This window comes from Salvelinus alpinus, chromosome 7 (genome assembly GCF_045679555.1).
Source record: "Salvelinus alpinus chromosome 7, SLU_Salpinus.1, whole genome shotgun sequence".
NCBI lineage: Eukaryota > Metazoa > Chordata > Actinopteri > Salmoniformes > Salmonidae > Salvelinus > Salvelinus alpinus.
In genome coordinates, this window is record NC_092092.1 from 13,872,907 (window position 1) to 13,888,913 (window position 16,007).

At 50.1% G+C, this 16,007-nt stretch overlaps 1 protein-coding gene across 1 annotated transcript in view; it reads right to left on the minus strand.

The window, feature by feature from the left end:
- The window catches only part of LOC139580301 (serine palmitoyltransferase 2-like), a 50,970-nt gene extending 35,218 nt beyond the window's left edge, over positions 1-15,752 (minus strand). The window contains exons 1-2 of the mRNA XM_071408841.1: positions 15,534-15,752; positions 6,890-7,016 (exon numbers count right to left, since the gene is read on the minus strand). Coding sequence (XP_071264942.1) covers positions 6,890-7,016; positions 15,534-15,752 — 346 coding nt within the window. The remainder of the gene's footprint in view (positions 1-6,889; positions 7,017-15,533) is intronic.
- Positions 15,753-16,007: the final 255 nt, after the last annotated feature.

Sequence of the window (16,007 nt, forward strand, 5' to 3'; positions counted from 1 at the left end):
GGTCCAACCCAGGCCTGGAGACAGAGTTAGTATGGGGCTAGGACTAGTGATGAGGGGTCCAACCCAGGCCTGGAGACAGAGTTAGTATGGGGCTAGGACTAGTGATGAGGGGTCCAACCCAGGCCTGGAGACAGAGTTAGTATGGGGCTAGGACTAGTGATGAGGGGTCAAACCCAGGCCTGGAGACAGAGTTAGTATGGGGCTAGGACTAGTGATGAGGGGTCCAACCCAGGCCTGGAGACAGAGTTAGTATGGGGCTAGGACTAGTGATGAGGGGTCCAACCCAGGCCTGGAGACAGAGTTAGTATGGGGCTAGGACTAGTGATGAGGGGTCCAACCCAGGCCTGGAGACAGAGTTAGTATGGGGCTAGGACTAGTGATGAGGGGTCCAACCCAGGCCTGGAGACAGAGTTAGTATGGGGCTAGGGCTAGTGATGAGGGGTCCAACCCAGGCCTGGAGACAGAGTTAGTATGGGGCTAGGACTAGTGATGAGGGGTCCAACCCAGGCCTGGAGACAGAGTTAGTATGGGGCTAGGGCTAGTGATGAGGGGTCCAACCCAGGCCTGGAGACAGAGTTAGTATGGGGCTAGGACTAGTGATGAGGGGTCCAACCGTAGAGTTAGTATGGGGCTAGGACTAGTGATGAGGGGTCCAACCCAGGCCTGGAGACAGAGTTAGTATGGGGCTAGGACTAGTGATGAGGGGTCCAACCCCAGAGTTAGTATGGGGCTAGGACTAGTGATGAGGGGTCCAACCCTAGAGTTAATATGGGGCTAGGACTAGTGATGAGGGGTCCAACCCTAGAGTTAGTATGGGGCTAGGACTAGTGATGAGGGGTCCAACCCTAGAGTTAGTATGGGGCTAGGACTAGTGATGAGGGGTCCAACCCCAGAGTTAGTATGGGGCTAGGACTAGTGATGAGGGGTCCAACCCTAGAGTTAGTATGGGGCTAGGACTAGTGATGAGGGGTCCAACCCTAGAGTTAGTATGGGGCTAGGACTAGTGATGAGGGGTCCAACCCTAGAGTTAGTATGGGGCTAGGACTAGTGATGAGGGGTCCAACCCTAGAGTTAGTATGGGGCTAGGACTAGTGATGAGGGGTCCAACCCTAGAGTTAGTATGGGGCTAGGACTAGTGATGAGGGGTCCAACCCCAGAGTTAGTATGGGGCTAGGACTAGTGATGAGGGGTCCAACCCTAGAGTTAGTATGGGGCTAGGACTAGTGATGAGGGGTCCAACCCTAGAGTTAGTATGGGGCTAGGACTAGTGATGAGGGGTCCAACCCTAGAGTTAGTATGGGGCTAGGACTAGTGATGAGGGGTCCAACCCTAGAGTTAGTATGGGGCTAGGACTAGTGATGAGGGGTCCAACCCTAGAGTTAGTATGGGGCTAGGACTAGTGATGAGGGGTCCAACCCTAGAGTTAGTATGGGGCTAGGACTAGTGATGAGGGGTCCAACCCTAGAGTTAGTATGGGGCTAGGACTAGTGATGAGGGGTCCAACCCCAGAGTTAGTATGGGGCTAGGACTAGTGATGAGGGGTCCAACCCTAGAGTTAGTATGGGGCTAGGACTAGTGATGAGGGGTCCAACCCTAGAGTTAGTATGGGGCTAGGACTAGTGATGAGGGGTCCAACCCTAGAGTTAGTATGGGGCTAGGACTAGTGATGAGGGGTCCAACCCTAGAGTTAGTATGGGGCTAGGACTAGTGATGAGGGGTCCAACCCTAGAGTTAGTATGGGGCTAGGACTAGTGATGAGGGGTCCAACCCTAGAGTTAGTATGGGGCTAGGACTAGTGATGAGGGGTCCAACCCTAGAGTTAGTATGGGGCTAGGACTAGTGATGAGGGGTCCAACCCTAGAGTTAGTATGGGGCTAGGACTAGTGATGAGGGGTCCAACCCTAGAGTTAGTATGGGGCTAGGACTAGTGATGAGGGGTCCAACCCTAGAGTTAGTATGGGGCTAGGACTAGTGATGAGGGGTCCAACCCTAGAGTTAGTATGGGGCTAGGACTAGTGATGAGGGGTCCAACCCTAGAGTTAGTATGGGGCTAGGACTAGTGATGAGGGGTCCAACCCTAGAGTTAGTATGGGGCTAGGACTAGTGATGAGGGGTCCAACCCTAGAGTTGGTAGCTCCAGGCTAGCCCCATACTAACTCTCTAGGACTCTCTCTCTCTTTCTACTATGCAGCTGCTGCAGCCAGATGGTTCTGATATGTCCGCCTGACGGACAGAGGACTTGGTGTACTGGACCCTGGACCCTGGAGCTACCTCTCTGTGTCACAGTTCCTGGACCCTGGAGCTACCTCTCTGTGTCACAGTTCCTGGACCCTGGAGCTACCTCTCTGTGTCACAGTTCCTGGACCCTGGAGCTACCTCTCTGTGTCACAGTTCCTGGACCCTGGAGCTACCTCTCTGTGTCACAGTTCCTGGACCCTGGAGCTACCTCTCTGTGTCACAGTTCCTGGACCCTGGAGCTACCTCTCTGTGTCACAGTTCCTGGAGCTACCTCTCTGTGTCACAGTTCCTGGACCCTGGAGCTACCTCTCTGTGTCACAGTTCCTGGACCCTGGAGCTACCTCTCTGTGTCACAGTTCCTGGACCCTGGAGCTACCTCTCTGTGTCACAGTTCCTGGAGCTACCTCTCTGTGTCACAGTTCCTGGACCCTGGAGCTACCTCTCTGTGTCACAGTTCCTGGACCCTGGAGCTACCTCTCTGTGTCACAGTTCCTGGACCCTGGAGCTACCTCTCTGTGTCACAGTTCCTGGACCCTGGAGCTACCTCTCTGTGTCACAGTTCCTGGACCCTGGAGCTACCTCTCTGTGTCACAGTTCCTGGAGCTACCTCTCTGTGTCACAGTTCCTGGACCCTGGAGCTACCTCTCTGTGTCACAGTTCCTGGAGCTACCTCTCTGTGTCACAGTTCCTGGAGCTACCTCTCTGTGTCACAGTTCCTGGAGCCTGGAGCTACCTCTCTGTGTCACAGTTCCTGGAGCCTGGAGCTACCTCTCTGTGTCACAGTTCCTGGACCCTGGAGCTACCTCTCTGTGTCACAGTTCCTGGAGCTACCTCTCTGTGTCACAGTTCCTGGAGCTACCTCTCTGTGTCACAGTTCCTGGACCCTGGAGCTACCTCTCTGTGTCACAGTTCCTGGAGCTACCTCTCTGTGTCACAGTTCCTGGAGCTACCTCTCTGTGTCACAGTTCCTGGAGCCTGGAGCTACCTCTCTGTGTCACAGTTCCTGGAGCTACCTCTCTGTGTCACAGTTCCTGGACCCTGGAGCTACCTCTCTGTGTCACAATTCCTGGACCCTGGAGCTACCTCTCTGTGTCACAGTTCCTGGAGCCTGGAGCTACCTCTCTGTGTCAAAGTTCCTGGAGCTACCTCTCTGTGTCACAGTTCCTGGAGCCTGGAGCTACCTCTCTGTGTCACAGTTCCTGGAGCTACCTCTCTGTACGTCACAGTTCCTGGACCCTGGAGCTACCTCTCTGTATGTCACAGTTCCTGGACCCTGGAGCTACCTTTCTGTACGTTACAGTTCCTGGAGCTACCTCTCTGTGTCACAGTTCCTGGAGCTACCTCTCTGTGTCACAGTTCCTGGAGCTACCTCTCTGTGTCACAGTTCCTGGAGCTACCTCTCTGTGTCACAGTTCCTGGACCATGGAGCTACCTCTCTGTACGTCACAGTTCCTGGACCCTGGAGCTACCTCTCTGTACGTCACAGTTCCTGGACCCTGGAGCTACCTCTCTGTACGTCACAGTTCCTGGACCCTGGAGCTACCTCTCTGTACGTCACAGTTCCTGGACCCTGGAGCTACCTCTCTGTGTCACAGTTCCTGGACCCTGGAGCTACCTCTCTGTGTCACAGTTCCTGGACCCTGGAGCTACCTCTCTGTGTCACAGTTCCTGGACCCTGGAGCTACCTCTCTGTGTCACAGTTCCTGGACCCTGGAGCTACCTCTCTGTGTCACAGTTCCTGGAGCTACCTCTCTGTGTCACAGTTCCTGGAGCTACCTCTCTGTGTCACAGTTCCTGGACCCTGGAGCTACCTCTCTGTGTCACAGTTCCTGGACCCTGGAGCTACCTCTCTGTGTCACAGTTCCTGGACCCTGGAGCTACCTCTCTGTGTCACAGTTCCTGGACCCTGGAGCTACCTCTCTGTGTCACAGTTCCTGGACCCTGGAGCTACCTCTCTGTGTCACAGTTCCTGGACCCTGGAGCTACCTCTCTGTGTCACAGTTCCTGGACCCTGGAGCTACCTCTCTGTGTCACAGTTCCTGGACCCTGGAGCTACCTCTCTGTGTCACAGTTCCTGGACCCTGGAGCTACCTCTCTGTGTCACAGTTCCTGGACCCTGGAGCTACCTCTCTGTGTCACAGTTCCTGGACCCTGGAGCTACCTCTCTGTGTCACAGTTCCTGGACCCTGGAGCTACCTCTCTGTGTCACAGTTCCTGGACCCTGGAGCTACCTCTCTGTGTCACAGTTCCTGGAGCTACCTCTCTGTGTCACAGTTCCTGGACCCTGGAGCTACCTCTCTGTGTCACAGTTCCTGGAGCTACCTCTCTGTGTCACAGTTCCTGGAGCTACCTCTCTGTGTCACAGTTCCTGGAGCCTGGAGCTACCTCTCTGTGTCACAGTTCCTGGAGCCTGGAGCTACCTCTCTGTGTCACAGTTCCTGGACCCTGGAGCTACCTCTCTGTGTCACAGTTCCTGGAGCTACCTCTCTGTGTCACAGTTCCTGGAGCTACCTCTCTGTGTCACAGTTCCTGGACCCTGGAGCTACCTCTCTGTGTCACAGTTCCTGGAGCTACCTCTCTGTGTCACAGTTCCTGGAGCTACCTCTCTGTGTCACAGTTCCTGGAGCCTGGAGCTACCTCTCTGTGTCACAGTTCCTGGAGCTACCTCTCTGTGTCACAGTTCCTGGACCCTGGAGCTACCTCTCTGTGTCACAATTCCTGGACCCTGGAGCTACCTCTCTGTGTCACAGTTCCTGGAGCCTGGAGCTACCTCTCTGTGTCAAAGTTCCTGGAGCTACCTCTCTGTGTCACAGTTCCTGGAGCCTGGAGCTACCTCTCTGTGTCACAGTTCCTGGAGCTACCTCTCTGTACGTCACAGTTCCTGGACCCTGGAGCTACCTCTCTGTATGTCACAGTTCCTGGACCCTGGAGCTACCTTTCTGTACGTTACAGTTCCTGGAGCTACCTCTCTGTGTCACAGTTCCTGGAGCTACCTCTCTGTGTCACAGTTCCTGGAGCTACCTCTCTGTGTCACAGTTCCTGGAGCTACCTCTCTGTGTCACAGTTCCTGGACCATGGAGCTACCTCTCTGTACGTCACAGTTCCTGGACCCTGGAGCTACCTCTCTGTACGTCACAGTTCCTGGACCCTGGAGCTACCTCTCTGTACGTCACAGTTCCTGGACCCTGGAGCTACCTCTCTGTACGTCACAGTTCCTGGACCCTGGAGCTACCTCTCTGTGTCACAGTTCCTGGACCCTGGAGCTACCTCTCTGTGTCACAGTTCCTGGACCCTGGAGCTACCTCTCTGTGTCACAGTTCCTGGACCCTGGAGCTACCTCTCTGTGTCACAGTTCCTGGACCCTGGAGCTACCTCTCTGTGTCACAGTTCCTGGAGCTACCTCTCTGTGTCACAGTTCCTGGACCCTGGAGCTACCTCTCTGTGTCACAGTTCCTGGAGCTACCTCTCTGTGTCACAGTTCCTGGAGCTACCTCTCTGTGTCACAGTTCCTGGAGCCTGGAGCTACCTCTCTGTGTCACAGTTCCTGGAGCCTGGAGCTACCTCTCTGTGTCACAGTTCCTGGACCCTGGAGCTACCTCTCTGTGTCACAGTTCCTGGAGCTACCTCTCTGTGTCACAGTTCCTGGAGCTACCTCTCTGTGTCACAGTTCCTGGACCCTGGAGCTACCTCTCTGTGTCACAGTTCCTGGAGCTACCTCTCTGTGTCACAGTTCCTGGAGCTACCTCTCTGTGTCACAGTTCCTGGAGCCTGGAGCTACCTCTCTGTGTCACAGTTCCTGGAGCTACCTCTCTGTGTCACAGTTCCTGGACCCTGGAGCTACCTCTCTGTGTCACAATTCCTGGACCCTGGAGCTACCTCTCTGTGTCACAGTTCCTGGAGCCTGGAGCTACCTCTCTGTGTCAAAGTTCCTGGAGCTACCTCTCTGTGTCACAGTTCCTGGAGCCTGGAGCTACCTCTCTGTGTCACAGTTCCTGGAGCTACCTCTCTGTACGTCACAGTTCCTGGACCCTGGAGCTACCTCTCTGTATGTCACAGTTCCTGGACCCTGGAGCTACCTTTCTGTACGTTACAGTTCCTGGAGCTACCTCTCTGTGTCACAGTTCCTGGAGCTACCTCTCTGTGTCACAGTTCCTGGAGCTACCTCTCTGTGTCACAGTTCCTGGAGCTACCGCTCTGTGTCACAGTTCCTGGACCATGGAGCTACCTCTCTGTACGTCACAGTTCCTGGACCCTGGAGCTACCTCTCTGTACGTCACAGTTCCTGGACCCTGGAGCTACCTCTCTGTACGTCACAGTTCCTGGACCCTGGAGCTACCTCTCTGTACGTCACAGTTCCTGGACCCTGGAGCTACCTTTCTGTATGTCACGGTTCCTGGACCATGGAGCTACCTCTGTATGTCAACGTTCCTGGACCCTGGAGCTACCTCTCTGTACGTCACAGTTCCTGGACCCTGGAGCTACCTTTCTGTATGTCACGGTTCCTGGACCCTGGAGCTACCTCTCTGTACGTTGCAGTTCCTGGACCTTGGAGCTGTATGTCACAGTTCCTGGATCCTGGAGCTACCTCTCTGTATGTCACGGTTCCTGGACCCTGGAGATACCTCTCTGGAGTAGAAGACATGTTGCTCACCCACGGTGGTTCCATCCAGTCCCATGATGCATTTCATGGCTCTGAGGATCTGCTCTGTGATGGGAGGAGACAAAGCAGAGGCGTAGACCGCACCGTGGGAGTGGCTACGCAGGTAGTCAACCAATTCCTGCAGAGAGAGAGAGAGATTGTAAATAAGAATTTGTTCTTAAATGACTTGCCTGGTTAAATGAATCAAATATAAAAAGACCAGAACTTCCATATCTACTGGGTGAAACACCACAGTGTGACATCACAGCAGCAAGTTCCCACAAGAAAAGGTCAACCAGTGAAGAACAAACACCATTGTAAATACAACCCATATTTATGCTTATTTATTTTCCCTTTTGTACTTTAACATTGCTACAACACTGTATATAGACATAATTATGACATTTGAAATGTCTCTATTTGTTTGGAACTTTTGTGAGTGTAATGTTTAATGTACATTTTTTATTGTTTATTTCATTTTTGTTTATTATCTATTTGACTTGCTTTAGCAAATGTAAACACATGTTTCCTATGCCAATAAAGCACCTTGAATTGAAATTGAATTGAGAGAAGTAGTATATAATGTATATATATAAATATATATATAGAGAGAGAATGTACAGATCCTTCAGAAAGTATTCACACCCCTGGACTTTTTTCAATGTTTTACAAAGTGGGATTAAAATAGATTCAATTGTAATTTTTTGTCAATGACCTACACAAAGTACTATATAATGTCTAAGTGGAAGACAAATTCTAACATTGGTAAAAAAAAAAAATGCATGAAAAATAAACCACTAATATCTTGATTAGATAAGTACTCAACTCTCTGAGTCAATACCTGTTAGAATCACCTTTGGCAGTGATTACAGCTGTGAGTCTTTCTGGGTAAGTCTCTAAGAGCGTTCCACATCTGGATTCTGCAATATTTGGCCATTATTATTTTTAGAATTCTTCAAACTCTGTCAAATTGGTTGTTGATCATTGCTAGACAACCATTTTCAGGTCTTTCCATAGATTGTCAAGCAGATTTAACTCAAAACTGTACCTCGGCAACTCAGGAACATTCACTGTCTTCTTGGTAAGCAACTCCAGTGTATATTTGGCCTTGTGTTTAAGATTGTTGTCCTGCTGAAAGGTGAATTCATCTGCCAAAGCAGACTGAACCAGGTTTTCCTCTAGGATTTTGCCTGTGCTTAACTCCATTCTGTTTCTTTTTTATCCTGAAAAACTCCCCAGTCCTTAACGATTATAAGCATACCCATAATATGATGCAGCCACCAATATGCTTGAAAACATGGAGAGTGGCACTCAATAATGTGTTGTATTGGATTTGCCCCAAACATAACACTGAACTACAATGTTGTTGATCCATCGTCAGTTTTCTACCATCACAGCCATTAAACTCTAACCGTTTTTGGGTATAGCCGCTACTCTTCCTGGGGTCCACACAAAACATGAAACATGACATAGTACAGAACAGCTCAAGGACAAAACTACATTTAAAAACGGCACACAAAGCTTAGATATCAATAAATGCACATAAACTATCTAATAGGTCCAATAGGGGAGAGGCGTTGTGTCGTGAGGTGTTGCTTTATCTGTTTTTTGAAACCAGGTTTGCTGTTTATTTGAGCAATATGAGATGGAAGGAAGTTCCATGCAATAAGGGCTCTATATAATACTGTACGCTTTCTGGAATTTGTTCTGGATTTGGGGACTATGAAAAGACCCCTGGTGGCATGTCTGGTGGGATAAGTGTGTGTCAGAGCTGTGTGTAAGTTGACTATGCAACCAATTTGGGATTTTCAACACATTCATGTTTCTTATAAAAAGAAGAAGTGATGTAGTCAGTCTCTCCTCAACTCTTAAACAGGAGAGACTGGCATAGTATTTATATTATCCCTCTGATTATAATGAAGAGCAAGACATGCTGCTCTGTTCTGGGCCAGCTGCAGCTTAACTAGGTCTTTCTTTGCAGCACTTGAACACATGCCTGGACAATAATCAAGATAAGATAAAACTAGAGCCTGCAGAACTTGCTTTTTGGAGTGTGGTGTCAAAAAAGCAGAGCATCTCTTTATTATGGTCAGACCTCTCCCCATCTTTACAACCATTAAATCTTTATGTTTTGACCATGACAGTTTACAATCTAAGGTAACACCACATTATTTAGTCTCCTCAACTTGTTCAACAGTCACAACATGCATTACCAAATTCAGTTGAGGTCTAGAGGTCTACAGTGCTCTTAATTTTAGAGATGTTCAGGACCAGTTTATTACTGACCACCCATTCCAAAACAGACTGCAACTCTTTGTTAAGGGTGCCAGTGACTTCATTAGCTGTGGTTACTGATGCGTATTTGGTCGAATCATCAGCATACATGGACACACATGCTTTGTTTAATGCCAGTGGCAGGTCATTGGTAAAAATAGAAAAGAGTAGAGGGCCTAGAGAGCTGCCCTGCGGTACACCACACTTTACATGTTTGACATTAGAGAAGCTTCCATTAAAGAAAACCCTCTGAGATCTATTAGATAGATAGCTCTGAATCCACGATATGGTTGAAAAACCATAACACATACATTTTCTCAATAACAGGTTACGGTCAATAATATCAAAGGCTGCACTGAAGTCTAACAGTACAGCTCCCACAATCTTCTTATTATCAATTACTTTCAACCAATCATCAGTAATTTGCGTCAGTGCAGTACATGTTGACTGCCCTTCTCTATAAGCCTCGCTGAGAAGAGGTATTCTAGTCCGACTCAGGAGGCGTGCACAACATACTCTGTTTTATGGAAACATGGCTCTCTCGGGATATACTGTCCCGTCCATACAGCCAGCTGGGTTCTCAGTACATCTCTCTCGGGATATACTGTCCCGTCCATACAGCTAGCTGGGTTCTCAGTACATCTCTCTCGGGATATACTGTCCCGTCCATACAGCCAGCTGGGTTCTCAGTACATCTCTCTCGGGATATACTGTCCCGTCCATACAGCCAGCTGGGTTCTCAGTACATCTCTCTCGGGATATACTGTCCCGTCCATACAGCCAGCTGGGTTCTCAGTACATCTCTCTCGGGATATACTGTCCCGTCCATACAGCCAGCTGGGTTCTCAGTACATCTCTCTCCGGATATACTGTCCCGTCCATACAGCCAGCTGGGTTCTCAGTACATCTCTCTCGGGATATACTGTCCCGTCCATACAGCCAGCTGGGTTCTCAGTACATCTCTCTCCGGATATACTGTCCCGTCCATACAGCCAGCTGGGTTCTCAGTACATCTCTCTCCGGATATACTGTCCCGTCCATACAGCCAGCTGGGTTCTCAGTACATCTCTCTCCGGACATACTGTCCCTTTCCATACAGCCAGCTGGGTTCTCAGTACATCACACAGACAGGAATAAAGAACTCTACGGGAAGAAGAAAGGCGGGGGTGTATGTTTCATGATTATCTACTCCATGGTGTGATTGTGATAACATACAGAAACGTAAGTCCTTTTGTTCACCCGACCTAGAATACCTCACAATCAAATGCCGACCCTATTACCTCCCAAGAGAATTCTCTTCGGTTATTGTCACAGCCGTGTATATTCCCCCTCAAGCCAATACCATGACGGCCTTCAAGGAACTACACTGGACTTTGTGCAAACTGGAAACCACATATCCTGAGGCTGCATTTATTGTAGCTGGTGATTTTAACAAAGCAAATTTGAGGAAAACGCTACTGAAGTTCTATCAACATACTGTGCTGCTAAAACACTTGACCACTGCTAATCCAACTTCCGGGATGCCTAAAAGGCCCTCCCTCAACCCTCCCTTCGGCAAATCAGATCATGACTCTATTTTGCTCATCCCTTCATATAGGCAGAAATTTAAACAGGAAGTACCAGTGCTAAGGTCTATTCAACACTGGCCTGACCAACTGGAATCCATGCTTCACGATTGTTTTGATCACGTGGACTGGGATATGTTCCGGGTAGCCTCTGAGAATAACATTGACGTATACACTGACATGGTGACTCAGTTCATCAGTCAGGTTAGGGCTCCCGAGTGACGCAGTGGTCTAAGGCACTGCATCTCAGTGCAAGAGGCGTCACTACAGTCCCTGGGTCGAATCCAGGCTGTATCACATCCGGCCGTGATTGGGAGTCCCAGAGTGGCGCACAATTGGCCCAGCGTCGTCCGGGTTGTGCCGGGGTAGGCCGTTGTAAATAAACATTTGTTCTTAACTGTCTTGCATAGTTAAATAAAGGTTAAATATGTTTTTACAATTTTTATTTAAAATTGTATAGCGGATGTTGTTCCTACCCAAATCAGATAGATGGCAGCATGCTGAAAACGCGAAACCCCCCACGGCAAGGTGACTGGGAACATGGTTGAATACAAACAGTGTAGTTATTCCCTCCGCAAGGCAATCGAACAGGCAAAACGTCACTAGAGACAAAGTGGAGACACAATTCATCGACGTCTTGCTTCCTTTGAGGATAACACAGTGCCACCGATGCAGCCCGCTCCCAAGGACTGTGGGCTCTCCTTCTCTGAGGGCCAAGGTGAGTAAGACATTTAAATGTGTTAACCCTCGCAAGGTTAACGGCATACCCAGACGGCATACCTAGCCACGTCCTCAGTGCATGTGCAGACCAGTTGGCTGGAGTGTTTGCGGACATATTCAATCTCTCCCTATCCCAGTCTGCTGTCCCCACTTGCTTCAAGATGGCCACCATTGGTCCTGTACCCAAGAAAGCAAAGGTAACTGAACTAAATTACTATCGCCCCGTAGCACTCACTCCTGTCATCATGAAGTGCTTTGAGAGGCTGGTTAAGGATCATATCACCTCTACCTCTACCTGACACCCTAGACCCACTTCAATTTGCTTACTGCCCCAATAGATCCACAGACGATGCAATCCCCATCGCACTGCCCTATCCCATTTGGACAAGAGGAATACCTATGTAAGAATGCTGTTCATTGACTATAGCTCAACATTCAACACCATAGTACCCTCCAAGATCATCATTAAGCTTGAGGCCCTGCGTCCTGGAATTCGTTACAAACAATGACGAGACAGCCTACAGGGAGGAGGTGAGGTCCCTGGCAGAGTGGTGCCAGGAAAATAATCTCTCCCTCAATATCAACAAAACGAAGGAGCTGATCGTCGACTTCAGGAAACAGCAGAGGGAGCAGCCCCCTATCCACATCGACGGGACTACAGTGGAGAAGGTGAAAAGCTTTAAAATCCTCGGCATACATATCACTGACAATCTGAAATGGTCCACCCACACAGACAGTGTGTTGGAGAAGGCGCAGCCACGCCTCTTCAATGTCAGGAGGCTGAAGATATTCGGCTTGACCCCTAAGACCCTCACAAACTTTTACAGATTGAGAGCATCCTGTCGGGCTGTATCACCGCCTGGTACGGCAACAGCACCGCCTGCAACATCAGGGCTCTCCAGAGGGTGGTGCGGTCTGCCCAACACATCACCCGGGGCCTGCCCTCCAGGACACCTACAGCAAGGACATCAACCACCCGAGCCACTGCCTGTTCACCACGCTATCATCCAGAAGGCGAGGTCAGTACAGGTGCATCAAAGCAGGGACCGAGAGACTGAAAAACAGCTTCTATCTCAAGGCCATCAGACTGTTAAACAGCCATCGCTAGACGGCTACCACCCGGTTACTCAACCCTGTACCTTAGAGGCTGCGGCCCTATATACATAGACATCTCTCACCAAAACACTAAATTTTTTCTCAAAAGTGAGTTTACTAGTGCATCAACTTTCAAAGCAGAATTACTTTCCCATTGTTCCTCAAAAATGCAGATTAAATGATATACCATTTTGTAGCTCTGAGTCTCTACTTTTTATCAACGCAAAAAACACAATTTCAAATTGTGCTACATAAGACCAAATCCAGGTGGTGAGTTACAAATGGCATTGAGGAGTATACCACCTCATTCATCGGCTTCATCAATAAGTGCACCCCCCCCCCCACCGTGACGACATCCGCATCGAGCTAGAGGCTAGAGCTGCCGTTTCAAGGAGCAGGACACTAATCCGTACGCTTATAAGAAATCCCGCTATGCCCTCAGACGAACCATCAAACAAGCAAAGTGTCAATACAGGATTAAGATTGAATCCTACTACACTAGGCTCCGACGCTCATCGGATGTGGCAGGGCTTGAAAACTATTACGGACCACAAAGGGAAACACAGCCGTGAGCTGCCCAGTGACGCGAGCCTACCAGACGAGCTAAATGCCTTTCATGCTCGCCTCGAGGCAAGCAACACTGAAGCATGAATGAGAGCACCAGCTGTTCTGGACGACTGCGTGATAGGGTTCACGGTAGCCAATGTGAGAAAGACCTTTAAACAGCTCAACATTTACAAAGCCGCGGGGCCAGCATGCCAGGACCAACTGGCAATTGTCTTCACTGACTTAAACCTCTCCCTGACTGAGTCTGTAATACCTACATGTTTCAAGCAGACCACCATAGTCCCTGTGCCCAAGGAAGCCTAAATGATTACTGCCCCTTAGCACTCACGTCGGTGGCCATGAATTGTTTTGAAAGGCCGGTCATGGCTCACATCAACAGCATCCTCCCGGATACCCTAGACCCACTACAATTTGCATACCGCCCCAACAGATCCACAGATGACGCAGTCTCTATTGCGCTCCACACTGCCCTTTCCCACCTGGACAAAAGGAACACCTATGTGAGAATGCTATTCATTGACTACAGCTCAGCGTTCAATACCATAGTGCCCACAAAGCTCATCACTAAGCTAAGGACCCTGGGACTAAACACCTCCCTCTGCAACTGGAGGTAACACGTCCGAAATATAGCCCACATCTGGGGAGTGGAGTGTGGACCGACATCACTCACACACAGAAGAGTTTTTGTGGAGTGTGGACCGGCGTTTGAGTGTCTGTCTCATTTTGAGACTCATAGCCAGCCTCCTAGCCTACCCACTGGAGGGGGAATGAGAGCTACCTGTCACTGGTTTCTTTGATAAATAATAAACAACCAAATTGTGGCAGTGTGTTTCTCTCCCTCCCTCCCTCCCTCCCTCCGCACTGCCAGCTTTATTAAATACTATTAGAGGACAGGGACAACTATTAGAGGACAGGGCCATCTATTAGAGGACAGGGCCATCTATTAGAGGACAGGGCCAACTATTAGAGGACAGGGCCATCTATTAGAGGACAGGGCCAACTATTAGAGGACAGGGCCATCTATTAGAGGCCAGGGACAACTATTAGAGGACAGGGACAACTATTAGAGGACAGGGACAACTATTAGAGGACAGGGCCATCTATTAGAGGACAGGGACAACTATTAGAGGACAGGGCCATCTATTAGAGGCCAGGGACAACTATTAGAGGACAGGGCCATCTATTAGAGGACAGGGACAACTATTAGAGGACAGGGTCAACTATTAGAGGACAGGGTCAACTATTAGAGGACAGGGACAACTATTAGAGGACAGGGACAACTATTAGAAGACAGGGACAACTATTAGAAGACAGGGACACTAATAGAGGACAGAGCCAACTTATTACTGAGGAGGTATGAATGGGGCTAACATGAAGCAGCATCAGCAGGGAAGAAGAGTCCCTCTATCAACCCCTCGCTCTCTTTCCCTCTGCCTTTCTTTCTACACCTCTTCTCTTTCCCTGTCTGTATAGCTCTCTCTCTCTCTATGTAATTGAAACGGCACGGCTTCCTTCGTTTCGTTCCTCTAATCAACTGCCAACTGCCACTCAGATGTGGTTACGTACTGAAGCTTTTAATGGAGTTATAATGAAGAAGGCCCTCAGAGAAGGAAGGGAACATTTGGTGGACACATGGGAGGGCTGAGGGAGAAAAAGGGGACCGGTGTGGGGGAGAAAATGGGACCGGTGTGGGGGAGAAAATGGGACAAGGTACCGGTGTGGGGGAGAAAAGGGGACCGGTGTGGGGGAGAGAAATGGGACAAGGTACCAGTGTGGGGGAGAAAAGGGGACCGGTGTGGGGGAGAAAATGGGACAAGGTACCGGTGTGGGGGAGAAAAGGGGACCGGTGTGGGGGAGAAAATGGGACAAGGTACCGGTGTGGGGGAGAAAAGGGGACCGGTGTGGGGGGAGAAAATGGGACAAGGTACCGGTGTGGGGGAGAAAAGGGGACCGGTGTGGGGGAGAAAATGGGACAAGGTACCGGTGTGGGGGAGAAAATGGGACCGGTGTGGGGGAGAAAATGGGACAAGGTACCGGTGTGGGGGAGAAAAGGGGACCGGTGTGGGGGAGAAAAGGGGACCGGTGTGGGGGAGCAAAGGGGACCGGTGTGGGGAGAAAAGGGGACCGGTGTGGGGGAGAAACAGGGACCGAAAAGGGGAATGGTGTGGGGAAGAAAAGGGGACCGGTGTGGGGGAGAAAATGGGACAAGGTACCGGTGTGGGGGAGAAAAGGGGACCGGTGTGGGGGAGAGTTTGAACCCAGGCCTCCTGTCTGCACAGGTGTGTGAGCAGGAAGTGTTAGCAGGAAGTGAGTAGGTACACCTGTTATGCATCTGACTAAAGTGTGTGGAGGAAAAGCAGCAGAAATACCTATCTGGGGTAAGGATCAAGCACCAGGAGAGGAGACAGGAGGAGACGTGGGGTTAAAGAGCCTACCTTCTTCCCAGCGATGTATCCTCCTGCAGCCCCGAAGCTCTTGGTGAACGTTCCCATCATGACGTCGATGTCTGAGGGGTCCAGCCCGAACAGTTCTGTCACACCCCGGCCTGTCGGCCCCACCGCCCCGATACTGTGAGCCTCGTCCAGATACAGGTAGGCCTTGTACTTCTTCTTCAGGGCTACGATGTCCGGCAGACGCACCACAGACCCCTCCATACTGTGGTAGCAAGAGAAGGGAGAAGGATACAGTGATTTATTAGCAATTCAAGGAACACTTAACCAGCATGGCTACCACAGCATTCTGCAGCGATACGCCATCCCATCTGGTTTGGGCTTAGTGGGACTATCCTTTGTTTTTCAACAGGACAATGACCCAACACACATCCAGGCTGTGTAAGGGCTATTTGACCAAGAAGGAGAGTGATGGAGTACTGAATCAGATGACCTGGCCTCCACAATTCAATTCAATTC